Source organism: Medicago sativa, chromosome 7 (genome assembly GCF_051527215.1).
Source record: "Medicago sativa cultivar Bolivia chromosome 7, Bolivia_mono, whole genome shotgun sequence".
In the NCBI taxonomy this organism is placed as follows: domain Eukaryota; kingdom Viridiplantae; phylum Streptophyta; class Magnoliopsida; order Fabales; family Fabaceae; genus Medicago; species Medicago sativa.
The window spans coordinates 33,762,007-33,778,826 of NC_140755.1; the positions used below are offsets into that span (position 1 = coordinate 33,762,007).

General features: G+C 34.7%; 2 protein-coding genes across 7 annotated transcripts; both read left to right on the forward strand.

The window, feature by feature from the left end:
- Positions 1 to 67: 67 nt before the first annotated feature.
- Positions 68 to 15,631, forward strand: LOC146905794 (nuclear pore complex protein NUP1-like). Of its 2 annotated transcripts, none has more exons than XM_085731054.1 (8): positions 68 to 397; positions 1,859 to 1,917; positions 2,455 to 2,621; positions 3,585 to 3,795; positions 5,036 to 5,341; positions 5,431 to 5,508; positions 6,296 to 6,967; positions 14,938 to 15,631. In XM_085731054.1, exons 1-8 carry the CDS (start codon positions 145 to 147, stop codon positions 15,379 to 15,381), a joined length of 2,190 nt encoding a protein of 729 aa, XP_085587180.1. In that variant the 5' UTR covers positions 68 to 144; the 3' UTR covers positions 15,382 to 15,631. The 2 variants fall into 2 exon arrangements, with proteins under 2 accessions (XP_085587180.1, XP_085587179.1); XM_085731053.1 differs by lacking the exon at positions 14,938 to 15,631 and adding an exon at positions 7,831 to 8,429.
- Positions 9,797 to 15,631, forward strand: LOC146905795 (FBD-associated F-box protein At5g56370-like). Of its 5 annotated transcripts, none has more exons than XR_015020692.1 (5): positions 9,797 to 10,551; positions 10,644 to 10,784; positions 10,868 to 11,149; positions 14,118 to 14,197; positions 14,938 to 15,026. XR_015020692.1 is itself a non-coding variant. In XM_085731058.1 (5 exons), exons 1-3 carry the CDS (start codon positions 9,847 to 9,849, stop codon positions 11,138 to 11,140), a joined length of 1,119 nt encoding a protein of 372 aa, XP_085587184.1. In that variant the 5' UTR covers positions 9,797 to 9,846; the 3' UTR covers positions 11,141 to 11,149; positions 13,694 to 13,721; positions 14,118 to 14,198. The 5 variants fall into 5 exon arrangements, 4 of the variants coding, with proteins under 4 accessions (XP_085587184.1, XP_085587181.1, XP_085587183.1 ...); XM_085731058.1 differs by lacking the exon at positions 14,938 to 15,026 and adding an exon at positions 13,694 to 13,721 and having other exon boundaries at positions 14,118 to 14,198; XM_085731055.1 differs by lacking the exon at positions 14,118 to 14,197 and having other exon boundaries at positions 14,938 to 15,631.
- Positions 15,632 to 16,820: the final 1,189 nt, after the last annotated feature.

Here is a 16,820-nt window from a genome sequence, read left to right on the forward strand (position 1 = left end):
TATCTTTATTTGATTGAATGCATAATTTCTAAGATAAAATTCTGATCCACTACTCGACTTTGGAAGTGGGTTGAGTTCCATCGTTGATATCTTTATCTTGCTTCTCGATTTTAACTTTTTCCCCTTTCAACTGTTTATTATTCTATGGATCAAATCACACCGTTGCCGTCAACCGCACCGGAGCAAAGAGGCGCCGGCGGCAAACATCGAAAGCCACCGCCGAGAAAGCCACCAGCCAGTCCTTACGCCCGTCCAGCATCGAACCGCCGATGGATTTCGAAGCTCGTTGATCCTGCCTACCGCATCATCGCTGATGGAGCCACTCGTTTTCTTCCTTCATTCTTCTCCGCGACTGATTCCGCTACTAACCCCCCCTCTTCCATTGAAGATGATCAAGGTTCGTTTCTCTTTTCGTGTTCTATTATTCTTCAGACGCAATTAACCTATATCTCTATGAATTACAAAAAGTAATTAAGCAATGTGAGTGGTTTAACTTCAGATTAATGACATAATTAGTTTGCCTAAGCCTAACAAGTGTTGTTTATGCGAGGGAGAGAGTTAAGTAGCTATGGTTAGAGGATGATGAATTAATTGATGCAGAGTTATAGAGTTTGAACTTAGAAGTCCTAATTTATTAGTGGCAGTTTCTATTTTACATAATCGTAACAAGAACAGTATATGAAAGCGCTGTTTGGTAGATGATAGCTTATAGTGGATAGCTGATGGCAGATAAGTTAGTTGATTGAATTTGTAGTGTTTGGTAAAACTAGAGCTTGAACTAGCTTATTAGTATGAAATGATGTAAATAAGATATATTCAATTTTTTTTTCAATTAAGGCTACATGATAAGCTATAAGCTATAAGCTATATTAATTGAGAAAAAAAATGATAAGCTAGAAGCTTTAAGCTATAAGCTACTTGAATTAGGACCCGTTTGGATTAGGTGTATTTTGAGCTTATGCAAACAAATAATGTTTTATGTATTATTCATAAGTTTGTAAATGTAGTTTATGAAAAAACAGTTTATAAAGAAACGATTTTCGTTAGTGAGAACTTATAAATTAACATATAAGCTTATTTATTTGCATAAGCCGTTTTTCATAAGCTAAAAATAAGCCTAATTCAAACAGGCCCTTAGCTTATCAAAAAATGCTACAAGCTAGTAAAAATAAGCTATAAGCTCATGAGAAAATTACGGTTACCAAATAGGTCTTTTTTAGCCAAATGAGCTTATAAGACACAATCTATAAGTTATAAGCTCAAATATGTGACTTGCCAAAAAAACCCCGAAGCCTAATTTAAGTATTTGTAAAAATGGCGTTTGATTTTAACTTATGCATTTAATGATTAACATATTAGCGGCTGATGTTTCTATAGATTTCAATGGAAGTCCTTCATTTTACTAACTAAAGCTTAGTAGAGGGGCAAATGTAACGGCAATCATTTTAGCTTAATGCGAACGAATAGTTGTAGGTATGGCAAATCTTTGATGTTTGTTTTAAAATGGGTGTAATGATAAGGTGCCATGAAGTTTGTGGCTTTCAAGAAGTGACATATTAAAAGAGATAGTATTCTTGCTTTTCTCTGAAGCTACTTACTATTCTATTTCCCGAGCGTTTCATCCTGCTTTGTCTAAATTTGTATTTTATCAGTGTAAAGAGATAGTCCGGTGCTTGATACACGTTAAATATTATTTATGCTTTTTATGCTTTCAACTTATAGACACAACAAGCCCTTCAGTTGTGGAGTTAAATATTTAGCCTATTGTCAATGTGTTAGATATATAATTTCAGGTACTGATTATTATTGATATTGGCGATACACTCATATTCCCGACCATTTTATTGAATTGTGACAGGTAAATTGGGAACCAGTGAACAGCACAATGAAAATAATCTGCTCAAAAGCAATTTACATGTAAGAAATGTTTTTGCTTCTTCTCTATTAGTGTATAGTTTTAGTTTAGTGCTTAGTATGTTGCAGTTGTGATTACGTACAACATAGAACCATTCTATAACTACCCTATTTTGTATATTATTTCTAACAACATTTTTTAGGTTGGCCACTGGTGCTGTTATTCAGGATTAGTAACTATGCTATACAATATAAATTGCCTCTAAACAAATTCGAGTAGTTACGTTCATAAGTTATTCTTCTAAGCAGATACAAATTAATGCTCCATTTGCACTTTTGTAATGATATGGCCTTATCCATTAATGTCACATGACTGATTATAATTTATCTGGATTTTCATATCATATGCTCTTGTGACGAGCCCTTTTAGCCTTGTTCTTCATTTTCTTCATCCTAAAGTTTTGTTTGTTTGAATCTGTCTGTTTCAATGAATAACTTCTTTTTTTTTTTTATCCATCTCACTTTCTCTATTTCATGTCTCAATTCTTGGTATTGAATTTAATTGTTTTCCTATTATCAAATATGCTTATTTATTCGCAGCTCCCACAATCTGAATTGTCTAAAATGGCAAGCATCGGTGATGGTAGCAGTAAGCAAAACAGCAGTTTTGACTTTGTTCTGCCTAGGCGTGTTGAGAAAGGAGAGCAACATGAGAATTATAAGCTTTCAGATATAGAGCAACTGGTGAAACGAACAAAATTCACTAGGTACATTAATTAACTTCATAATAACTATAGTAGTTTTTTCTCCGCCTTGCTGAGTGACTCATTTACCAATTTTATTATTGAAGTTGGTAATGCTGTAAGATCAGATTGTTCATCCGTGTGGCTTAGAACTTACACAAGGTTCTTTTAATTTGATATACAATTTTTATAGAGATGAACCCCGTTTGTTATTCTTATGTTTCTTGCCAACGTTAGTTGCTTTGGGATGGAATTAAAAAAAAAATTATCATCGTCTGTCTTCTTTTTCTCCTCATGTGGATATCCTAGAGCACAGAAAAGTCTCGTTTGGATATTACTTGCATAGTTTTTGATATTTTCAAGCATGCCTCTCTTATTGGTGTTTGAAATATTTAAGCCACGCCTAGGCATTGGCTTAACAAAATAAAAGCTAATACTGAGCCTTTTAGTCTCAGTGATTTAAGTTCAAATTTGTGACGATTTTTTTTATACATGTGTCAAAACTTAATGTGTAGTTTGATAAAAATATAAAGGGTATATGTGTGTGTGTGTATGTGTGTGTGGAAGGCTTGGGATAGAGGGAAACAAGGGTTAATTTTTCAATCTTGGATTGACTTAAAGTGTATAAAAATGAATGAAGGTCGTTCCCCGTGAGCATAGCTCGGTTGGTAGGGACATCGCATAATATATGCAGGGGTTAGGGTTCAAACCCCGGATTTCCCACTTATTCACCTTAAAAAGGTGAATTTCTAGCTACTAGGCTACTCGACCAAAAAAATAATAATGAATGAAGGTTAATTGGACGGTTACCCTTAGATGTTAATATTTCTTTTTATTCTGTTGAAAAGAATATCCAAATAGGAGAATATTTTTACTTAAAAATGAAACAAGTATCCCCCTTTCCTTTTGAAACGTCACATCATGATGAAAACCATTTGTTGTTTGCTTTCTCCAGACCATCTAAATATCTTTAATCTTCTTATGTAGAGATGAATTCAATCGTATGGTGGAGATTTTGAATTCAAGAGAAATCGACGTTTCGAATGTTGAAGAAGGAAAGGAACATGCAAATTTGATTTCTAGACAAGATGATCGGGGGCTTGTAGCGGCACACAAGCTTCCAAAGGTTTTCAATGAACGAAGGCACGAAGAATCAAATGCAGCCATACGGGGTAGCTCAACACCTAGCATGTCAAAAGTGTGTGAGCATTGCATGTACTTGTTTGAACTATTCTCATTTACTAATATTCATGATAAATTCTTTGCCAATATGTGCTATTTTCTTAGGGCTAAATTGTATCTACAATCTATTAGATATCAATGGTAGAGTTGGGCAAGAGAAAGGAGAGAGGAGAGAGAATGTGTAGCATCGATACTTCAAAAATAAAGCTGTTATTGTTGGAAATCATTGTGCAGATAGATTATATTGGTTTGGAAACAATTTCAATTGATTTTCTTGGGGGAATCTTATCCCAGATTTTATTGGGATAGAAAGCAATAGGTTGTCCACCCAATTACAGATTTAAGTAGCTTATTCAATTTGTTTTCTTGGCTTCGGTTTATCTCTCCGTCCTGTCCCCACCTTCGTGGTCACATGTATTCTTTTCTATTAATTTTCAATAAAAAATTAAGCTGTAAATCATTGCTAGGGTTCTAGGTGCCAACAAAGTTAAGATCTATTTAATTCTCTCTAACATTCTGCACTTTCATTTTCTTTCACATTTCATATTTTCCTTCAGTTTCTCACCATTACCAAATCCTAATGTTTCAAATTCAATCATTCATGAAAGGGTTAAACATATAGAGGTTGATTGCTGTCACTTGAGGAAGGATTCTCTTAAGTGTCATTTCTTTTGCAAATTCTATGAATCAGCTTAAAGACATGTTGACTAAGTCCTATCGAGATACTGGGATAGCATACATGGGTTACAAGCTAGATCCATCTTGTCAAAGCTCTCGTTTGAGGAGGAGTTTTGACTTTAATTATAATTACCATTTCTACATTTTTTTTTTTATTGTTATTATTCTGTCCTCTTGTTAGAATTTTATTGTTACCAACGATAGCACCCAATAATTAGTTTGTTCCAAAAGCTCAGGAATCACGGTATTATTTCTCCTTGCACACACACACATACACAGTTATGTGTAATTGACAGTGAAATCTTCAAACTCAAATCTGTCTTGTCTTAAGAAAGAAATATGGGGTTTGACATTCCCTGAAAGCCGTATTATATATTAGGATGCATTTGAATTGTAAAATGTTTTTGTACACAATTCCGAGTAAATAGACGGTGAAATGTTCGGATTCAAATTTGACTTATCTTAAGGAAGAAAGATTGAGCTTCACAGTACAATATTAGGATGCATTTGAATTGTAGAACATGTAATCATTTTAGGGTTAGTTTTGCTGTATATCAGTCTAATTAACAACTCTACAGGGTCAAGATGAAATTGGAGCTTCACCAATTGAGATTGCTAGAACATTTATGGGTTCCCGAGCATCTGAAGCAGGCCCCAGTTCTAAAAACATGATTCAAACTGTCGAAAGCACAATGCTCCTTACTGATGAAGCTGCAATAAAATCATATGATCCATCACCATCAAAAAAGTCACCAACAGGCTGGCCAGGTGCTTTTGTGCAGCATGCTTACACAACACCACAAAGTCAGGGAAGCAAATATGGATTTCTTAATCATGCACGGACTCCTTATTCCAAAACTCTACTACCAAAGTCTAAGTCCAAGGTTTGTTTTTTCAGATGTAACATATCTTGTACTTCAATGCTCAAATTGCATCTAAATTTTTTTTGTTTTTTTGTTTTCTTTTTCTCCAGTTGATTCATACCCAAGGCAATTACAGCCACATTTCATCAACTCCTCTCCGTCATTCACAAACAAGTCTGTATCTGAAGGTAGGTCTCAATGTTTTGTTATTGCGATTCTATTTGACTTATTGTATGTTTATTCCTTTAACACCCCGTAAATTGCTAATATTGAAATTCGTATGTAACAGTCTTAATGGTTATAGGTTAGAATATAAGTTGCTTATGTTAAGCGTTAAGAGATTGTAGACAAATGATATTGACAGATTTTTATTTAAACGATTAATGGGTGTAGAAGATTAGTTTTTGGTTAGCATATCACATTTCAAAACTTAACTTGCTACAAACTTGATTGTACGAGCCAAATATCTAAAATTTCCTGCTTTGACTTTAGCATGTGTTGGGAAAATGGAGACGATGCAATTTTATTTGGCATCCTATTGTTTGTAAAGACCATTATTTTTTCACTTATAATATTGTTTGTAAAGACCATGATTTTTTCACTTATTAATTTGGTTATTGCCTACAAACTATAAATTAAAGATTTTGTAGATATATTCTAATAATGAAAGTTGAAACTTTTCATATCTCAAGTAAAGGGCATCTAAAACCTCGAAAATTTGATCATGAAAGTGGGATTTTTTGTGCTTTTTTCTGAATCTGACAAGTTTTCTCAAAATAATTTAACTTTTTTTAATCAAGTTCATCTCAAGTTTCGGTCATTATGTTTATTTGAGATTTTATTATTTAACTATCTTGTATTTGAATTTGGTTCATTCCTTTAGTTTCAATATTTTGTTTAATTCTTTAAAATGGTTGATTACTTTTTCCCTTCTGCTGGTAATTGGTTACTAACATAATTATATAATAAACAAAGGACAAATCTGAAGTTGGTGCATCTGAAAGTGGATATGGGTCTGTTGGACCTATTCGTCGAACTAGGCATAAGGTTGGTGTACAATCAACTTCACAGAGACCGGCATATTCATCTATGTGTTCTTCACAGAGAGAAAATTCCAGTTTTATTGAATGTTCAACTCCTACTGTTGCAACAAGAATGGGTCTGGGCGGGATGAGCAGCAGTCGTAAGCTATTGGGCTTTGAGCGCAGTGTTCCAACAGTACCCATGCATACTAGTTTGATGGCTAAGAAGATATTGGAGCATATTGATAGAAACATTCCCACTCCTATGGAGAATTCTGCTGAGCTGAAGCTAGCAACTAAATTGAATAATGCTGAATCTTCGGTTAATACAAGTACTGTCTTTTCAAATGTTGACAATGGCTTGGTTAAACTAAAAGATGTTAGCCCTAGTAAGTACAATGAGTTTGGTGGAATGGATTCAATTCTAAGAAATGAAGATGAAGGGAACTGCAATGTTGATATTCAACCTAGGGAGAGTACTGATAAATCTGTTGACATCACAAAAGAAGGGACTTTGACATCTGACCTGAATGTTCACAGAAGCATCCCCAGACTCGCTAATGATGCAAGGACTACACAAAATTTTGGTAGTTCTCAAATGTTTTCAGCGAAGTCTACTGACAAGGTACTCTATTTTATGGCCATTAATGTGTTTACATGTAGTTTTGTCCTAAATTTGTGTCACAAGGCTGAGGGGAAACAAATTGTTAGTCTGTTTCAAAGAAAAAAAAAAACGATTTTGGGTCTAAATTACATGTAGTTTTATGTACCCTGTAGTATTATAATAAAGCAAAATTGGATAGTTAACCAATGGTAGAAAAGGAATTAAGTTGCAACAGTCTTACCTACATGGAGAGAATGGCAGGATAGTGGGAAAGGCATCCAGAAATAAAGGTTTTGCTGGGAAGTTATATTGTAGTAGCCAATTTACTAATTATGTATAGATTTAAATATTATGGTCCTTGTAAAATATAATTATTTATTTAATATCTTGAAAACTTTGTTATGAAGTGTTCCCTATAATGTATAAACACACCTTCTTTGTTTGAGTCCATTTGAGTTTTGAACATACACCAAATAATACCAGGACTAAATGCAAAAAATATTGCATGGACTAAAACATATTAAAAGAATACCAAAGTAAACAAAATGAATAATGAGAAACTATCAAGAAGGATCTAGAGATTAATGAATTGGGGAAAGACATGGTTTTTTTATAGAACATTATGGTGTCGTTTGATTCATGTAGCCGACTCCACTTAGTGGGATAAGGCTTTGGTTGTTGTTGTTGTAAACAAAAGAATATACATTACATCGATCAGTTTGTTATAATGAATTTTACAGGGACTAAGACGATAAACTAGATATATAAGGGATAAAAATGCATCTAAATTGTTTTTTTTATATATATTATATTATTATCACAATACATATGTTTTTGACCTACTATTTCATGAACGTAATGTTTTTGATGTACTAACTGTGCAGGATGTTTTAATGGCTCTCCCAAGTGTTGGTCAGTATCCTTTAGTAAATCAAGAAAAGAAGACCGTCGCTAATAATGCCGCTAGTAAACCAGTTTTAGCTCCAATTTCCATCAAGAAGCCTGAATCAAAATGGGCCTTAGCATCAGATAACAGCTCGGGATTTACCTTCCCTGTTACAGCAACCTCGTCTGTATTCTCTGAACCGCCAACACCATCCATCATGCCATTATTATTCTCTACTAGTAATCAGCAACAATTAGAAGAAACATCTAACCAATTGTCATACAGTTTTGGAGTTAAAAAGTCGAATCCAGCAGTAGTATTTTCCTTCCCTTCCACAAGCAATACAGTTGATAATGATGCTGGAGTCATAAAGTATAACTTTGGTTCAATCAATACGGCAAGGCTATCGTTTTCATTTGAAAAAACTGCTGTCAACTGTTGAGTAAAACGAACAAATGAGGTTCCAAAGGTTGTCCCTGCTAATTTTTTTCCTCTAATTTCTTTATTTATACCCTTCAACAGGCTACAAGCAGGTTTTGTACTTTAGCTTTCGTTTTGTTTTAAGGTGAATATGAGGAAAATGAAGTCGTTTTGACACGGGGCATTGCAACCTTGATCCATGCATTGTGCTTTTTTTCTACTAGAGAAGTACATTTTTTTTTTCTTCTACAAATAGATATAAAATTAATTTTCTAATGTTTTTACACGTACATCCAGTTAAATAATGCCAAATACATCCAGCTAAATCACGCCAAATAAATCTGTGAAGATATTTATTGAACTAACCTTAAAATTATTATACACCAGTGTTGTAGATTATATATTGTTCGGTTATATGTATAATACTCGTTAATATCTCAGAAATAATAAAGTAAAAATGAACTATTTTTATTTTAATTTTTTTTTTTTTTATAAAAATGAACTACTAACATCTACATAAAATATAAAATAAATAAATACTTGATCTGTCCGGTGAGAACGATTGAGTAGCTACGGTGGCAGAGAACGCTCCGATGTGACGGTAATGACTTCCGGAATGGTGGCGATGAGTCTTTGCGGTCGAACGAAGGGTGCTTGCAGGCATGTTAGCACTCCAACGCTTAAGCCAGTAATGGAACTAAAAAAGTGTGTGTAAGAAGTGTTGCGAAAAGTGATGTGTACCTTGAGGGTGAAGCAAGTTCACCCTTATAAAGGCGTGCCGTGAGCGTAACTGTCTCCGTGAGATGCGGCGTATGACTAGTGCAGTTATGGGACACATGTATCGTGATCCCTAGTGGAGGCATACTTCTGTGTGGCACGGTACACGCGAGTTGGCGTTCTCCTTTGAGAGCGGAGTCTTAAGGCGGTGTATCTTAAGCCACATGTAACCGCGCGAGTGGTCTTGTGACCATTCCAAAACAATACTAGTTATGTAATTTGCAATATTAATCAATAATATATATTTTATAATGAATATAATGGGCACATGTATGAAATGAAATATTTTCATATATATAAAATTGATTTTAATCAAATAATCACTTAAAATTTTATATATCAATTTATTTTTTAAAACAATGAATTATCTATTAAAATATTGGTTAAAATAAGTTTATGTGAGAATACAAGTGCTCGTTGGGATTAGGACAAACTTTAAACTCAAAGAGCGTTTATAGAAGTACTTACAAATCATCCACTAAAGACATCAAATGATGCTTATATTTTTCAATGACACTAACCATATAACAAGAGTATTTCTATCCTAAGCAACTTTGCATATGTTAAGAAGTTCAAAATGGTTCTTTAAAAAAAAGTTCAAAGTAATAAATTTGTATTGGAGCTGTGTATTTTATATTAAGTATATAAATTTTGTAAGAAATAATAGTTTTTTTAAAGAAATAAATATTCCTTGTTTTTTCAATAAAAAGTTGCTACTCACCATATGAAATATTCATTGATGTATGTTGTAAATCAGTGCACGCTGCCTCTCATCCTCCTCACGCCCAAACCCTAACTTTCATTCTCACCATCTGAAATGTCCTCCCATCGCTCGATTCCAACTGTAGACAGAATCAGCGCCCTTCCAGATTCCGTTATCTGCCACATTCTCTCTTTTCTCCCTACCAAAAGATGGAACCCTTTGTGGCTCTCACTCCTCACTCTCGACTTCGACGACCATGGCTTTGCAGATTTCGCTACTTTCCGACATTTTGTCTATTATGCCATGCTCGCCCGTGACCCCACCTTGCCCCTTCAATCTTTCCGTCTCAAATGTGGTGCCTCTAGGGGATGGGACCCACTGGATATCAATCGATTGGTTCGCGCTGCTGTGCAAAGAGGAACTCAGAATTTCATCCTGGATTTGAGTAAAACTCGTGGAGAATTTCATTTCAATAACAAATTAGGTTCTACAATTTCCACAATTTTCAATTCTAGAAACCTTGTGGTTCTTAAGTTGAAAGCATTAGTGGTGAATGTTCTTCCTCAAATCGATTTTCCCCTACTCAAAACTCTCCATTTGGAAAGGGTTGCGATGCTAAAAGATTTTGATAAGCTTATCGAGGGGTGTCCCATTCTAGAAGAGTTGGAAATAACTTCTTTGCTATGTATTCTTTTGAAAGATGGTATTGGAGAGTTTAAACACTTGCCCAATTTGGTCAGAGCAAACATTTCTCAATTTGTTCCACGAAATATTCAATTTGCTTGGATTTGCAATGCAAAGTTTTTGCGTTTAGAAGTGGTATGACTATCACTACTCATCACTAGCTAGGCCTAGAGTTACATTAAGTTGAAGCTTATTTCTAATGTTTCTCTTTGTAACCCATGCAACAGCGTAGCGAGCATCAAGTTCACACTTTTCATAACTTAACTCACATGGAGCTTATATTCAAATCAAATTGGCGTACCAAATGGGAGTGGTTGCTAGAAATGTTGAAGAATTGCCCTAAACTTCAAAATCTTACCCTTCACAAGGTTGTAATTATGTCAATGATGATGATTTTTTTTTGTAGCTCTACTTTCAACTAATTTAATTTTTTTTATGCTGATTTTGACAGCTTTATGGACATGGTATTGATGACGATGATTGGAATGAACCACAAATTGTTCCAAAATGTCTTTCTTCTCAACTAAGAACATGCTCGCTTATAGATTACAAAGGCATGAAGTGTGAGCTTCAGTTTGCAGAGTATGTTTTGAAGAATGCCAACTTACTGCGCACAATGACAGTTAGTGCCTTTCCAGGGGATTTAACTTCAAAGTACCAAATGCTAATGGATTTATCTTTGTGTCCACGGGGCTCTCCGACATGTAAACTTTCATTCATTTGATTGAAGAAGGTTAGGACACGTCTACTTTAATTCCTATTTTCTAATGTTATATTAGATTCTAGATATGCAATAATATCAATGTGATGGTTTGAAATACATGCACTTTGTTTCATTAGCTAGGTCTCTGTCATATATTTTTGTACTTGCAAAAAGTACAATAATCGTATTAGGGTTTGTATTGTATTGGTCATGCCTTTAGAAGGCTCTCAAGGGTTGTATTTATAGCCCTCTATGGGACTGATTAGTGATTACTTAGGCAGCAAGTAATAGGGGTATTTTGGTATTTAGGTGTGTTCTAGAGGTTTCTAGAAGCCATAAGAGGCGGCGCCCGCCCTGGGGAGGGCGCACCTTGGGACTTTGGGCCTTTCTGAAGGGCACTGAGTCCTCTGAGAGGGTCTAAAAGCCCTTCTGGAGGTCCTTAGGAATACATTGACGGTCCAATTTTCAAATAAGTTTTTTGAATCTAGCTCCTCCAAACCTGTGAAATTTCCTTCCTTGCTGATAATTGTTTTTGTTTTAAGTTATATCCATGCTTATTGCTGTCAGGCAGTTGTTTACTAAATACTGATATGACGCAGAACTTGAACCATCACTAAGTTCATATTGAAATTTGATTGCATGCATGTTGTTGAAGCTGTAAACAGTCACCAACAGTACGACAATGCATTAGGTAGTCTTTTGAATGAGTGTAGGGAGCTTTTGTTAGCTAGTACCAACTTTCAGGTAAGTTTTATTAGGCGACAAGCCAATTGAATTGCTCACTCTCTAATGTAGGGAGATTTTGTTAGCTAGTACCGACTTTTGTTAACTGTTCTTTCTAGTCCGTGTTTTTTATTACTTGTCACACTTTATTGAGACTATTATTATGAATGGAATGTTCTAAGCCTCTCTAAGTTAAAAATATGTTTGTCAAGTATGTCTTTTCGCTCGCTCACACGGGGGCATAGGTTGTGTGTTGTCAAAAGCAGCCGCGCCGGCCGCTATAGCGGAGCGGAAAAATCAAGACCACCGCACCAGGCCACATCGGTGCGTTTCAGGCCGCGTCGGCACGTGTCAGAAGGGAAAGCGGCCAAAGCGGACCTATAAATAGTAAAACAATAACTTGTACTAGTTGTATATAATTGGTATTAGCCATTTCGATTTTGCTGTCCCTTTTATTTCATATTATGAATATTTCATGAAATTTTGAGTAATGTTTAAGGTATTTTAGTATTTTTTTTTTTTTTTTGAATAGTATGGTATCTGGTATTAAATTTATTAGTGGCCGCACCACCGAAATAGCGCCCGCTACGTGCCCCGCTCCCGCACCGCGCCAATTATTGGGTTGGTCGCGCCGTGCTGCATTTTCGCATTGACATCAGATGTTCACCTGAATACACAACTAAAGATTTAAAATGTAGTTCTACGACTCTATGCTAATGCTATAAAAGTAATTTTTTTATCTTTTTACATAATTAAGGTTTGCAATTGACACATGTGCATGTGCCTTGTACGCTGATTAATGAACATGTTTATTGTGGACATATGGAATGGAAGTCACTGATATTATAGTTTGCAATTGCAACTACACAAACTAACTAGTTGAATGTGAGCGAGCTTACAATGGAAAATTGACAATGTGGTCTTAGTTTGTTTTAAAGTCTGAGAGTCAAGTTCAATACAGTGTTTTTGAATGTCGGCCATGGTGGATATTGGTGGCTATTTTTGGGCTCGCTCCCATGGTAAATATCGGCTGATGTTGTAGGTTTTTCCGCCATAATCCTCTATGACGGCACCACAGGGCAGCCAGTATGGTAATCCTCTATGACGGCACCACAAGGCGGCCGGTATGGTGGGATTTTGGCTCTCCGCCATCCACCATCGGCAACACTTGGTCAATATCAGTCTCATTGCGGTAGCATTACAATTTTTTTTACTAGGAACTTGTCAAGTTTTGTGTAACTAGATGCATCCACTTGCTTAACTAATTTAATGGCCTAAAACAGTTGAGGGTTGGTTTTGTATCCACTTATGTGAGTGTTGGATGACAATGAAATTTTCTTCTTTACTAGGCTTGTTTCTTTATTGTGATATACTAATATGACTTTTATTCTTTTATTGACATTTTGTTTAATAAAATTTGTGTGCAATTGAGCTTTTGCTAGGCCTATGCTAGTATAGGGTATGGGATGTAGAATAAATGGGTAAGTTGCAGCATAATGAAATGCCTTTGTGCATGCCTGCAAGTGACAACTAATAGAGGCAGAAACAAGAGGGAATTAATTAAGTTTATGGGAGTTCGTTAAATGCTAAGAGAAGTGTGAACAAGGCCTATGCTAGAAATATAGGAAGTATAGGATAAGGCTATGTTTGGGGGAAATATAGGTAAGGTGGAAGTTTGTTGAAATACATAAGTGTCTTGTAAAAGGACTGTTGCTGGGAAGCTGTGTGTGTGTTGGAAATGTTATCAAACAAGGTAGTTTTAGCTTCTGATGTGGCACTAGCAAGCATTTTTTGTCAGAATGTTCTCTAAATCAAATATATGAATTTTTTTTATCATGCGAGGCACAAAAGAAAATAACCAGGTTCCAATAAGTTCATAGTAATTGCAATTTTCAACATTAAGTAACTTTCAGCAGAAATTAGGATCATTGAATGCTTTGCCGTAGAAAAATGAATGTTTGACTATAGAAAAAGGTACAACAGCTCAACGAAATAGCTATATGGCAATGACTTGAAATTAATGAGTGATTTTTTGTCGGTGTTAGTCCTTTTTTTTTTTGTAGATATTACACCGACGTATATTTTGGGTCGAAATTGTAACGCCAATATATAAGTAACATTATGTAATTTATATTGATATATATGATAATATGACTTTTATGTGGTGAAACTAATGGAATACTTATTTATTCGTTATTAATGTTTACGCATTTGATTTATTCATTATTACATTTCATTTAATTTTGTTCTAATCTATGATTTTTTTTTCTCAAAGCTTTTGTCAAGTGAAACATGTCTGAGGTTGCAAAAATTGAAGGGCGTGTTAGGTTCTCTGCGTTTAAAATGACGATAAAGGTAATGATAACGCCGACCGACTCTCGATGATTTGAAGGCACAACTTAACACTTATTTTGAGCATCTTGGTGAAAATCAATATACACGTCACTTGTTTGGTCAAATGCCATGCATAGACCTAGGAGAAGATAGAGATGAATAGGCATGGAAAACAGCATGCTGTATGCCTTCTTATTGAAGACGATAGCGACGTCGAATTTATGTTTCGGAATATGGTGGAAAATATAATTATTTATTTAATATCTTGAAAACTTTGTTATGAAGTGTTCCCTATAATGTATAAACACACCTTCTTTGTTTGAGTCCATTTGAGTTTTGAACATACACCAAATAATACCAGGACTAAATGCAAAAAATATTGCATGGACTAAAACATATTAAAAGAATACCAAAGTAAACAAAATGAATAATGAGAAACTATCAAGAAGGATCTAGAGATTAATGAATTGGGGAAAGACATGGTTTTTTATAAAACATTATGGCATCGTTTGATTCATGTAGCCGACTCCACTTAGTGGGATAAGGCTTTGGTTGTTGTTGTTGTAAACAAAAGAATATACATTACATCGATCAGTTTGTTATAATGAATTTTACAGGGACTAAGACGATAAACTAGATATATAAGGGATAAAAATGCATCTAAATTGTTTTTTTTTTGTATATTATATTATTATCACAATACATATGTTTTTGACCTCCTATTTCATGAACGTAATGTTTTTGATGTACTAACTGTGCAGGATGTTTTGATGGCTCTCCCAAGTGTTGGTCAGTATCCTTTAGTAAATCAAGAAAAGAAGACCGTCGCTAATAATGCCGCTAGTAAACCAGTTTTAGCTCCAATTTCCATCAAGAAGGTTGAATCAAAATGGGCCTTAGCATCAGATAACAGCTCGGGATTTACCTTCCCTGTTACAGCAACCTCATCTGTATTCTCTGAACCGCCAACACCATCCATCATGCCATTATTATTCTCTACTAGTAATCAGCAACAATTAGAAGAAACATCTAACCAATTGTCATACAGTTTTGGAGTTAAAAAGTCGAATCCAGCAGTAGTATTTTCCTTCCCTTCCACAAGCAATACAGTTGATAATGATGCTGGAGTCATAAAGTATAACTTTGGTTCAATCAATACGGCAAGGCTATCGTTTTCATTTGAAAAAACTGCTGTCAACTGTTGAGTAAAATGAACAGATGAGGTTCCAAAGATTGTCCCTGCTAATTGTTTTCCTCTAATTTCTTTATTTATACCCTTCAACAGGCTACAAGCAGGTTTTGTACTTTAGCTTTCGTTTTGTTTTAAGGTGAATATGAGGAAAATGAAGTCGTTTTGACACAGGGCATTGCAACCTTGATTCATGCATTGTGCTTTTTTTCTACTAGAGAAGTACATTTTTTTTTTCTACAAATAGATATAAAATTAATTTTCTATTGTTTTTACACGTAAATCCAGTTAAATAATGCCAAATACATCCAGCTAAATCACGCCAAATAAATCTGCGAAGATATTTATTGAACTAACCTTAAAATTATTATACACTAGTGTTGTAGATTATATATTGTTCGGTTATATTTATAATACTCGTTAAATTTATATATCTCAGAAATAATAAAGTAAAAATGAACTATTTTTATTTTAATTTTTTTATTTTATAAAAATGAACTACTAACGTCTACATAAAATATAAAATAAATAAATACTTGATCTGTCCGGTGAGAACGATTGAGTAGCTACGGTGGCAGAGAATGCTCCGTTGTGACGGTAATGACTTTCGGAATGGTGGCGATGAGTCTTCGCGGTGGAACGAAGGGTGCTTGCAGGCATGTTAGCACTCCAACGCTTAAGCCAGTAATGGAACTGAAAGTGTGTGTAAGAAGTGTTGCGAAAAGTGATGTGTACCTTGAGGGTGAAGCAAGTTCACCCTTATAAAGGCGTGCTGTGAGTGTAACCGTCTCCGTGAGATGCAGCGTATGACTAGTGCAGTTATGGGACACATGTATCGTGATCCCAACGTTGAGGCGTACTCCTGTGTAGCACGGTACACGCGAGTTGGCGTTCTCCTTTGAGAGCGGAGTCTTAAGGCGGTGTATCTTAAGCCACGTGCAACCGCGCGAGTGGTCTTGTGACCATTCCAAAACAATACTAGTTATGTAATTTGCAATATTAATCAAGAATATATATTTTATAATGAATATAATGGGCACATGTATGAAATGAAATATTTTCATATATATAAAATTGATTTTAATCAAATAATCACTTAAAATTTTCTATATCAATTTATTTTTTAAAACAATGAATTATCTATTAAAATATTGGTTACAATAAGTTTATGTGAGAATACAAGTGCTCACTAGGATTAGGACAAACTTTAAACTCAAAGAGCGTTTACAAAGGTACTTACCAATCATCCACTAAAGACATCAAAAGATGCTTATATTTTTCAATGACACTAATCATATGACAAGAGTTTTTTATCCTATGCAACTTTGCATATGTTAAGAAGTTCAAAATGGTTCTTTAAATAAAAGTTCAAAGTAATAAATTTGTATTGGAATTTGTCTATTTTATACACCCTCCGGTCATTATTATAAGCAAAAATCCACATTCTAGGTTCAT

What these genes read in the sequence shown, in the direction of transcription:
- LOC146905794 (XM_085731054.1), top strand. Translation starts at nt 145, where the DNA reads ATGGATCAAATCACACCGTTGCCGTCAACCGCACCGGAGCAAAGAGGC. An exon ending in TGCTCAAAAGCAATTTACAT is followed by an intron (nt 1,918 to 2,454) that starts GTAAGAAATGTT and finishes ATTTATTCGCAG; the next exon opens with CTCCCACAATCTGAATTGTC. An exon ending in CAGCGAAGTCTACTGACAAG is followed by an intron (nt 6,968 to 14,937) that starts GTACTCTATTTT and finishes CTAACTGTGCAG; the next exon opens with GATGTTTTGATGGCTCTCCC.
- LOC146905795 (XM_085731055.1), top strand. Translation starts at nt 9,847, where the DNA reads ATGTCCTCCCATCGCTCGATTCCAACTGTAGACAGAATCAGCGCCCTT. An exon ending in AGTTTTTGCGTTTAGAAGTG is followed by an intron (nt 10,552 to 10,643) that starts GTATGACTATCA and finishes CCCATGCAACAG; the next exon opens with CGTAGCGAGCATCAAGTTCA. An exon ending in AAAATCTTACCCTTCACAAG is followed by an intron (nt 10,785 to 10,867) that starts GTTGTAATTATG and finishes TGATTTTGACAG; the next exon opens with CTTTATGGACATGGTATTGA.